The sequence below is a fragment of the Pholis gunnellus genome (assembly GCF_910591455.1).
Source record: "Pholis gunnellus genome assembly, chromosome: 6".
NCBI classification, from domain to species: domain Eukaryota; kingdom Metazoa; phylum Chordata; class Actinopteri; order Perciformes; family Pholidae; genus Pholis; species Pholis gunnellus.
The window spans coordinates 4310199-4320400 of NC_136532.1; the positions used below are offsets into that span (position 1 = coordinate 4310199).

Consider the following 10202-nt stretch of genomic DNA (forward strand, 5'->3'; position numbering starts at 1 on the left):
CATCATTTCAGTCTAAACAAATAAATAAAACTACTCATCCAGGCACAGAAAAAAAGTTAACTTAGTCAGAAGTTAACAATCAGCTCACCCTCCGCCCCGACGGAGCATACAACCCCCCCCCCCCCCCCCCCCCCCCCCAAAAAAAAGCTGGGAAACATCTGGACAAAGGACTCAGTCCTGTTCGACTCCTTCAGGTTCAGAACCTTGACGCAGATTTGCTCGACTGTTTTTTTTTTGCCTGAAACAGTTTATTTGAACTGTTTCACAGATTTTTAACATCCGCACTGCAAACGGTGCTCTGTTTGTATCAGAAAAACACAATGTTGAATGTTGAAATGTCTTCAGGAAATGGTCCGGTCCGGATTTCAAAGTAAGGGAATGGCGTGTGGTTTCACTGCCATTAGTTGCGATTAAGGATCTGAGTATTTGGACTTAGTACGTAGACTACATGCACAAATACTACCAACTTCTTTCATTGTGTACTTTTGGAATTAGCCAATGTCAAAGTTCCTTTTGGAGAATATAAATAAACCTTTTCATAAAAACTTTGACGAGGGATAAAAAAACATTTTTTACATAAGTGATTGATTAACTTTACATTTTAGACCACTTGCACAAATACTATGACTTGCTTTTACCGTGTAGTTTCTGAGTAATCCAATCTCACATTGAATCAATCAGTATTAACGCTATGAATCTCCATTGCTCCTGCTGCAGGAACTTAAAGTACTATTTTTAGTGCCCTGTTATGAGTTTATAGTGACAAACTATCATTTGAACACCAATATCATAACAGCATTACATTTGTTGTATTAACTGGGGTTTAACAGAATCGGACTTTCCTCCCCTATTGCGGATATTTGAACATAATTTGTGCTCTTGACCCGCAGCTCTTGAACACTCGCTAAACTATCTGGTGGGAGGGGCTACACACGTTCACTTCCGCAACAACTCACATCAGAGAGGTACAACACAAGATGTATCCTCCTTCCTCGTTTGACATGCATCTAAACCTCTTTGGAGTGCGTCTCGTAATTTACGGGAGTTGTATGAATGTGTCCGGGAACACTTTACACAGATTACAATTACAAATGTGCCGAGCGGACGCGGAATTCCAAATGATAGGATACGTGTGAAACGTCAAGTCTAGTTTTAAACACATCGGGACGCTGGCTGAAAATGTATGTATGAACTCACTGAATTCCCTGATTCCACGAGCAACTTTGTATTTACATCTAATGCGGATATATTTGTAATGTACTTCTATGCTACAGACAAACGAGGCTGTCAAAGCTGCCACGTCGTAAACCTCTTGTAGCAGAGACGATCTTTGATACCGGTATCCACTTCTTCACTTGAGTGGGTTCCTCTCTCTCAGACCTTGACGCAGTTCTACAGGTGGACGCCGTATCTTAGGGGGAACCCCGTGTACGTTGCTGTGTATCTGTAGTGAATAGAGAGACTATAGTGAATGAATGTTCACGCGGACACCTGGCTGGACAGTAAGGGCTTGAAGAAGTGACCCTGTAACGTTACCTACGTAGCTAGGTAGCTAATGATGTAAGCTAGTGCATCATTGACAGATCAGTGACGTTTAACTTCTTATAGTAGGACTACCTTGGATTTTGCCCCCTTTAACGAGCCAGTAAAGACCGGAAGTGCACCCTTCAGAATAAAAGTAAGTGTAAATTAATAATCAAAATATTACTATTTGGTTTTGTCATTTCAGCTTCTTCCGTGGGATTTTACAATAAAATAGAATCGTTTTGGGCAGTGTTTTTCATTGATATTACCTGGACTAGTTACCAGGACTGTGATAACTTTGTGTGTAACTCTGTCCTGATTATCAGCATGGGCGTCAAAGTAGCTGTGAGCTGCACCGTGCTGTACGTCCTGCTGGACGTGATTGTCACCACGGTCCTGTACACACATGGATCACACTTGGGCGTGTTCAAAAAAGAGGTCCTGAACTTACATATTCTCCAGTCGGCATTGGACCTCTGGGGGACTGTGCTGCTCAGAGCCTCCCTCCTGCTGGGAGCCTCCATAGGGGTCTCGTGGAATAGACGGGACGGCCCGCAGAGGGTCGCCATACTCTCCACCCCCGTCATCTTCATCTCAATGATCCTCATCACCTACGCTCTGGCCAAGCTGCTGATGCTGACCGAGCTGGAGCCTCTCACCCACCAGCCCTGGTCCCTGAGCCTGATATGTTGGACTTGCGCCTCCTCTCTGTGTGTCATGCTGCTCTGGAGACTGCTGGGCAAGGAGTCCCAGTTTAGTCCCAACGGTGGCAGCAGCAGCGATAGGGGAGGAGTGGGCTGTAAGGACACTGAAAGGCTGCTGGGGGTAGCTGGTGAGGAGGAGCAGGAGGTGGGCTGTGAGAGGAAGATGAAGAAGGAGGAAGAGGAGAAGGGGAGAAGCCAGGAGAAGATCAGCTCTGGGGCGACACTCGGACGTCTGCTGACCTACTGCAGGAAGGATGGTAGGCTGCTGTCTGTAGCCGTCCTCTTCCTCCTCATCTCTGCCGTGTGTGAGTGTCCTTGATTTAGTAGCATAAAACCGTCCAATCTCAGGATGTTCAACAGCTGAGTACTGAGCCCACAGTAATGACTGTGTTACTCACTCCAGATTACACAACACGTAGCTCCTGCTCTCATCAGGAGTTCAATGTCAAAATGAAAGCATTCAACTGTCTTTTTTTTTCCCCTCCTTATTTCGGTGCTCCATAAAATGTCACCTCGCCCTCAATGCGACTCCCTAACAGAGTCAATTATGAGCCTTTTAACAATATCTGCAACTCACTTTCATTACTTTTTAACCTTTAGTATTCGTTATTTTATCAATTAATCATTTGGATATTGAAATATCAGAAAATAGAATAAATGTCAATGTAAGGGATATTCTCCTAGATCCCAAGGGGGATTTTTTCAGATTTCTTTTTTTTTCTTCTCAAGAGATATATATATATATATATATATATAATTTGTTATCACATAAAAGGACCCCAAAAACAAAATGGTTGACAAATCATTTTTTTGTCAATTCAGTAATTGATTAAGTGACTTGTTGTTTCAGCCTGACGTTTAACATAATTGTATTGAACATCAGAGGTTATGATTGTCTAAGTTGTCCTGAAGCATCTTAATAATTGATGACCCGTAGGAAAGCTCATTCCACGTACAATTAGTCAGTTCCACAAAGACCCAAAAACGTGTCTGTCTGTCTGTCTGTCTGTCTGTCTGTCTGTCTGTCTGTCTGTCTGTCTGTCTGTCTGTCTGTCTGTCTGTCTGTCTGTCTGTCTGTCTGTCTGTCTGTCTGTCTGTCTGTCTGTCTGTCCGTCCGTCCGTCCCTCCGTCCCTCCCTTCCTCCCTTCCTCCCTTCCTCCCTTCCATTACATTACCTGCAGGTGAGGCCTTCATACCGTACTACTATGGGGAAGCAATAGACAGCATCGTGGTTCACCAGAGCATGGAGTACTTCGCGAAGCCTGTGATCATACTGGCAGTGCTGGCCTTAGCCAGGTGAGTATCCAAAGGTTGTTTAAAGACCCAGTGTGCAGCATTTTGTGTGTGTGTGGGGGGGGGATCTGTTGCGAGAAATATAATAATGTTTACTTTGGTGATTAATTGCCTGGAAATTAGAATCGAGCGAGTCCTCTTCGTAGAGTCCTCCATGTTGCACCACCATGTCCTACTGAAGCCCAGAACAGACAAAACAAAGGCGTTTTTTGTGTCTGCCACCGTAGTTCTCCTCTGCGCATGGCACATGAGAGAAGTTTCTGTTTGGTTGCAATCTGCAACCTCGCCGCTAGATGGTGCCAACTCCAACACGCTGGCCCTTTAAATAATTTTATACATACAGTTACAGACTTTGTCCACCTCCCTACACTTTTATTTTTAATCTAATTAATTTGACTCATAGCTTTGTAATATGATATTTTTTGCACATTTGCTTTAGATATCGCAATAATCGTGTAGTGAAAACCTGATATCAGAACAGCCTGACTTTTGATGTTGAGCATTGTGTGCATTTTCAAACTAAAACAAGTTGCCTTAGAGAGACACTTACAGATCAACAAAAGGTGACACGGGTATTTGTTTACACCAAAGTATCGCAAACTAGGATTCTACCGTTTTCTTTATCGTAACAGAATTTATAATTGCTTTGGCATTTTGCCATCGTTGGGCAGCACACAGAGGAGGGGGGGGGGGGTCATGATGGAGAGCTTGATGATATATCATGACATGTGGAAAAGCAGCTCCACTAGATTGATAGTCGCGACGTCCCTTATGCCAAACCAGACTGGGATGCCTTACGACACCTTCACTCTCTCCTCAGTTCTCTCGCGATGGGGGTACGCGGAGGAGTCTTCACCCTGCTGTTCGGCAAGTTAAACCTCCGGCTCAGGAACCATCTCTTTAGAACTCTGATGAGGCAGGAAATTGCATTTTTTGATGAAAACCATACAGGTAATATAGGAACACTATACATCCATCCCTCTTGTATTATTGATTTCTCCCCCTGTATGCCGCAGGGGGGCGGGGCTTCTCCGACAAAAGGGCTGCTCTTTTAATATTGTTACCTGCCCGCATCATCCTGCAGGTGACATCATTTCACGCCTGTCGGCCGACACCACCCAGGTGAGCGATCTCATCTCCGTGAATATCAACGTCTTCCTGCGGAGCGTGGTCAAGGGCGCCGGCTTCTCCATCTTCATGTTCGGGATTTCCTGGAAGCTCACGCTGGTGGCCGTCATGGGCTTCCCTTTCCTCAGCCTCGTCTCCAAATTTTATGGCGACTACTACAAGGTGAAGGAGATTTTTTTTACGTTTGCGTTTCATTGGCAGATCAAATCAAATTCAAAGTTGTATTTGTGACTTCTTTTTTTTTTTCAGAAATTGACAAAAGAGGTGCAAACAGTCCTCGCGGAGGCCAATAAGGTGGCGGAGGAGACCATATCGGCCATGAGGACGGTGCGGAGCTTTGCCAACGAGGGCGAGGAGGCCAACTCCTACTACGGCAAGCTGTTGGCCGTGTTCCAGCTCAACAAAAAACAAGCCCTGGCCTACGCTGGCTACGTGTGGTCCAGTTCGGTAGGTATCGGCGGTCGGCCACTTCGGACGAAGACGAAGAGCTCCAAATCTGTACAAATACCAGTGATTCACTCATACCTGCGTGTCACAGTGTGGGCTTGTGTTTTTGTTTTTCAGATCTCTGAGCTTGCTTTAGAGATTGCTATCCTCTACTACGGCGGCCATCTTGTAGTAACCGGTCAGATGACTGGCGGTGCCTTGATATCTTTTTTCATCTACATGCTCGAAATGGGGGAATGTCTGGAGGTATTTCATCCGTTTTATTCATTGCTTTCACGCGGGTCTGAAGCCACAAATGCCCTCTAACTGAAGGTATGTGCGGTTTCATCTCCCAGGACATTGCATCAGTGTACACTGGCCTCATGCAGGGAGTTGGGGCTGCCGAGAAAGTTTTCGAGTACCTGGACAGGAAACCCAAACACCTGGCAGAGGGCACAGAGGCTCCAGACACGTGCGCTGGTGTGGTTGAATTTAAAGACATCACGTTTGCCTACCCGACACGTCCCGACATTGATATTCTCAAGGTGCGTTCCGAGGGATCGTGTGCCGCCGCGCGTTGATAAACTCTGTATAACTCTTCACACTATTCAAAACTGATCGCTTTGGCTCCAGGCGGGGTCAAGTGTTTCTAATTCACGCAGATCAGTATTAGACGATACCAGGGTTAGACTGTTATGTCACGTGTGTTTGCCAAATAAGTGCGAGCCATTTATTTCAAATCTGCATTAGAGGTCAGTCCACCCCAAATTAATCAAAAATACACATTTGTTCTCTTACCTTTAGTGCAATTTATCAATTTAGATAGTTTTGTTGTAAGTTGCCTCGCTCTGGAGATATCGGCTTCTCTCCAATATATTGGGATTATAAGGCACTTGGTTTGTGGGGCTCAAAGCGACAAAAAAAACCTCAACATTTTAAAAACTTAACAGCAACGACTCGTTCCAGAAATAATGACCCGGTTACTCAAGATAATCATTAGACCTTGTTGCGAGCAGGCGCACTGGCGTTTCATTTAAGCGCTGCCTCCCGGTCCAGCCTCATACACATGAACGGAGGAAGGAGAATAACTTGGCAATTGGTGCATTTTACAACTTTTAGGACCTAATGATTCTGATTCATATTGGGAAGTTAATTTACCCTAAAAAAATATCAACCCAATGGAATCATGTGACAGACCCGGGAGTTTTGATTCCACCGTTTGGCTTTTTTCTCCTGAAAATTGCTTCATAGTCCAGCTTGGTGACAGCGCAGGATGTGAACATAATAGGTGTCCTCTTTGGCTTGACGTTAGCTTGTTCAGTGGTGCTAGGCAAGCTTGCAGCATCAATTAGCTTCCGTCTGCTAAGTGGTAAGATTGGCGGGTGTAGTTTGGTAGAAAGAAAATAGTCCCGACATGAAACTGCCCACATCAGGGTCTTGTGGATCATCTTGAGTAACCGGGTCATGATCTCTGGAGAGAGACGTTGCTGTTTTTCAAATGTATTTTTTTTTTTTTTGTGCCACTTTCAGCACAAGCAGAGTGCCATATACTCCCATTATATTGGAGAGAAGGCAGACCGATATGTCCAAATAACTAGACGACTCACACTTAAACAATCTAGATTAATAAATAGCACTACAGGTGTGAGGAAAAATATGTATTTTTGATTCTGTCCCTTTTTTAAGTATTTTTTATCTTAAAGTTACTATACAAGGTTTTGTACCATGTCAGGAATGCAGTTGTGGAGGAATCTTTTAATTGTATTACTATATTTGAATAATATATGAGATAACATTTAAATTTGAAGATAATAAAATCACTCTATATGCAAACAATGTCAGCATTCAATTACACCAAAAATATCAGTTGTCCTATGGCCTTGAACCAAGCACCACACCCACCCCACTTCCTTTCTTTTTTTTTAGATACTGCTTATCAACTTTCTATTCTCAAGTTTAGAAAAACCCACCACTTCCTGAATGGATGTGTTTTGCAGGGGGTGTCCTTCACGCTGAGGCCCGGGGAGGTCACCGCCCTCGTGGGACCTTCAGGCAGCGGGAAGAGCTCCTGTGTGAGTCTGCTGGAAAACTTCTACCTTCCCCAGAAGGGCCAGGTGCTGCTAGACGGAAAGCCCGTTCACGCCTTCCGCCACGACTACCTCCATTCCAAGGTCAGTCTATAGCCAGTGTGATTGATACATGTCCCTGTTAATGATGAGACGTATTGTCAACGGATCAAACGAATGAAAAGACCACAACTAATAATGCGTTAGTCTGTCCCTCAGTACTTTTCAACTTAGCTTAATGTAAGTCAGGGTTTTCTAGGGATTTCTAACTTTAGTCGGGAGCTATTTTAAGTGTCTTTCACACATAAACCATCTGTTTGTTTCTCTGTTTCTGCAGATAGGCCTTGTGGGCCAAGAACCTGTGCTGTTTGCCCGGACGGTGGAGGAGAACATCACCTACGGCCTGACTGACATCCCCATGGATGATGTTGTGCAGGCTGCCACCAAGGCTAATGCTCACGATTTTATCGAGGCCCTGCCTACAGGCTACAAGACAGGTCATCATTATAGGAGACAATCGGCAGTATTGTTGATAAAGAGGGGCTGATTCATATTTTTCCTCAACAAAAAAGGCTAGAAACGTCGCCCGCTAAACCATTGTTTTCCTACGGTATGGAGCACCTAGCGTGCGCTGCTCTCTTGCTTCGCGCAGCACCTTTTTCTGGCGTTTTTAGACGCGCATAAAAGTTAAAATATTCTCAACATTTCAGCACCGCTCGTCAATGTCACAAATGACCGAGGCGGCCAATCAAATCAAGCAACTTTACTACTTCTCTACTGACTTCCTGTTTTGATGGCGGTAGATGTGGTTGGAACAGAAATGTATATTAACGATGGTTAACAACTACTGCTGGATATAGTAAGCGTTTTTCCCAGAGACCCCCTCAAAATGTTGCTGTTGATGCTTTCAGGGGTCTCAAGCGTCGAGAAGGGCCCGAATCTCGCACACTGCTGGCAATACTTACCTGAGTCAAATAGTATTTTAGGATTAGAATTTTAACTATCGCCCTCATAATAGCCTCCCTGCACTGGTCTCCTTCACTTTTAGGCTCAGCGGGATCTTGTCCCCGATAACATCTCAAATATTATTTAGTATTGAAAAGCACTATGGGTACCTACATACATGTTATTGTTTTATTAACAAAAAGGAAGTGCCCATGTCGTTCCCCAGGTGTTGGTGAGAAAGGCACCCAGTTGTCCGGGGGGCAGAAACAACGGGTGGCCATCGCGAGAGCTCTCATCCGCAACCCTCGGGTTCTCATCCTGGACGAGGCGACCAGCGCCCTGGATGCGGAGAGCGAACACACCGTAAGTAAAGAGGCTGCGCTGGTGAACTTTGAGCTGTCTAAGGGAGCACTTTGTTTGACCGCTGGCGTCTCTCTGCCGCAGGTCCAGACGGCTCTGAACGACATCATGCGGGAGCACACGGTGCTGGTGATCGCCCACCGGCTCAGCACGGTGGAGAGGGCGGACAACATCGTCGTGATCGACAGGGGCCGTGTGGCCGAGCAGGGGTCTCACGCTCAGCTGATGGCCGGCGGGGGGCTCTACTGCAAGCTGGTGCAGAGGCAGGTTCTGGGCATCGAGACGGGGGAGGAGGTCCTCAACCCGACCGAAGGAGTCAACCGGATGTCTGGCGGCGGACGACAGCGGAGGAGACAAAGCAGCAGCAGCAGCAGCGAGCCGGAGTGCATTGTGCACTACTGAGATTGAACTGCAGTGTGTGGGAATGGGAATGGACTGCTGGATGTTTTTGAGGGTTTAATAGAATTTCTTTTTTTTTTGGACACTCCGGGATTTATGTGTATGAATTCCATATGTACCGTTGGTCATCAGACTAAATTTACACTACAGAACACTAAAAACATTCAAAATATATTTGAATGTATGATAACCCATCACAGAGGGTTGGCATTGCCACTGGAAATACATGAATGTCCACTATCACTAACTGATACATCAGCTTCAATTATAGGAAAAATGTTGCAGTTAATATACCGTAGAGGGTTGTGTTAATTCTTTTAAATCGTCACTACAATCCAGACGGATAAATTATTGTTTTACTTAAGTCTTCATCAGGATTTTTTTACTTTTATAAGGATTTCACAGTGGCACGTGTGGAAATGTGTTGTGCTGTAATGACTACAAAGAAAAGACGGGTGCCTTTGTCTGTTGAATAGAATTTACTACAGAGATATATGATTGTCTGTCATGGGGATAAATCAATGACTCCAGAGATAAATAATGAAATTGTATAAATCACTAAATATAAACTATATGTAAATAAACTGCATGTTGGCCTTTATGGAAACAAAATCCCCATCCCATCCTCCCGCACGTCGAGGGTACTGGCGGGACGCCGGCAGACGCGGCCATAAATATCTGCGACCATCAGACAGCGCACCCAAAAGTTAGATGTATTTTTAATGCGTGGAGTGTGTGATTTTGGAAATCATGTAGTGCACATATTCCACTAGTTCCTGTATCCACTATGTGGCGCTAGAGAACATGCGCAAACATGCATTATGTTGCTCTATATCAAGTGCAAACCACATCATGTAAATGTCATATAAATCGGATGTCGTTTGTCACATATCGCTGACTTCCTGTTGCCAGTCGGTAGCGCTATGACTATGAGTAAAAATCGGCTTGTAGACATCCTCAGGCCATGACTGTTATCAAGTACAGCAAGTTTGGGATGGATTTGAGCAAGTCTAGTGGAGTTACATCATCTTGTTGTTTAATGGCGAATCACATGAAACGGCCGCTACGCCATTCCATCAAACTTAAAGCTTTGAGTAACTTTTAATAGCAAAGGTCATTAGATTGTAATGACCAAATTTGAAAGGGATCTCACAAAGTCCAGAGGAGGAGTTTGTTAAGCGACTAGAAATCAAGGGAAAATTCACACAAAAATCAAAATGGCTAACTTCTTGTTAGTTTTAGAGCATGGTCCCAAGAGACATTTTGTTAAGTCTCAATGTGATACATGTGCCTACCAAATTTCATACATGTAGGTCAAACGTAGCGCTGGGGCTGCATTTTTGAATATTTGTAGGGG

General features: G+C 44.7%; 1 protein-coding gene across 2 annotated transcripts; it reads left to right on the plus strand.

The window, feature by feature from the left end:
- The first annotated feature begins 957 nt into the window (after nucleotides 1-957).
- On the plus strand, nucleotides 958-9430 carry abcb9 (ATP-binding cassette, sub-family B (MDR/TAP), member 9). 2 transcript variants are annotated; one of them, XM_079161514.1, is made up of 13 exons: nucleotides 958-1181; nucleotides 1275-1678; nucleotides 1851-2533; nucleotides 3410-3524; nucleotides 4342-4472; nucleotides 4606-4811; nucleotides 4899-5096; nucleotides 5214-5342; nucleotides 5432-5620; nucleotides 7073-7246; nucleotides 7479-7638; nucleotides 8313-8449; nucleotides 8531-9430. In XM_079161514.1, exons 3-13 carry the CDS (start codon nucleotides 1852-1854, stop codon nucleotides 8846-8848), a joined length of 2439 nt encoding a protein of 812 aa, XP_079017640.1. In that variant the 5' UTR covers nucleotides 958-1181; nucleotides 1275-1678; nucleotide 1851; the 3' UTR covers nucleotides 8849-9430. The 2 variants fall into 2 exon arrangements, with proteins under 2 accessions (XP_079017640.1, XP_079017639.1); XM_079161513.1 differs by having other exon boundaries at nucleotides 958-1678.
- The last annotated feature ends 772 nt before the right edge of the window (nucleotides 9431-10202 follow it).

Excerpts from the sequence above, each read along its gene's own strand:
- abcb9 (XM_079161513.1), top strand. The coding sequence starts at position 1,852 with ATGGGCGTCAAAGTAGCTGTGAGCTGCACCGTGCTGTACGTCCTGCTG. Across the intron at positions 4,812-4,898 it reads TTTATGGCGACTACTACAAG|AAATTGACAAAAGAGGTGCA; the intron begins GTGAAGGAGATT and ends TTTTTTTTTCAG. Across the intron at positions 7,639-8,312 it reads GCCTACAGGCTACAAGACAG|GTGTTGGTGAGAAAGGCACC; the intron begins GTCATCATTATA and ends GTCGTTCCCCAG.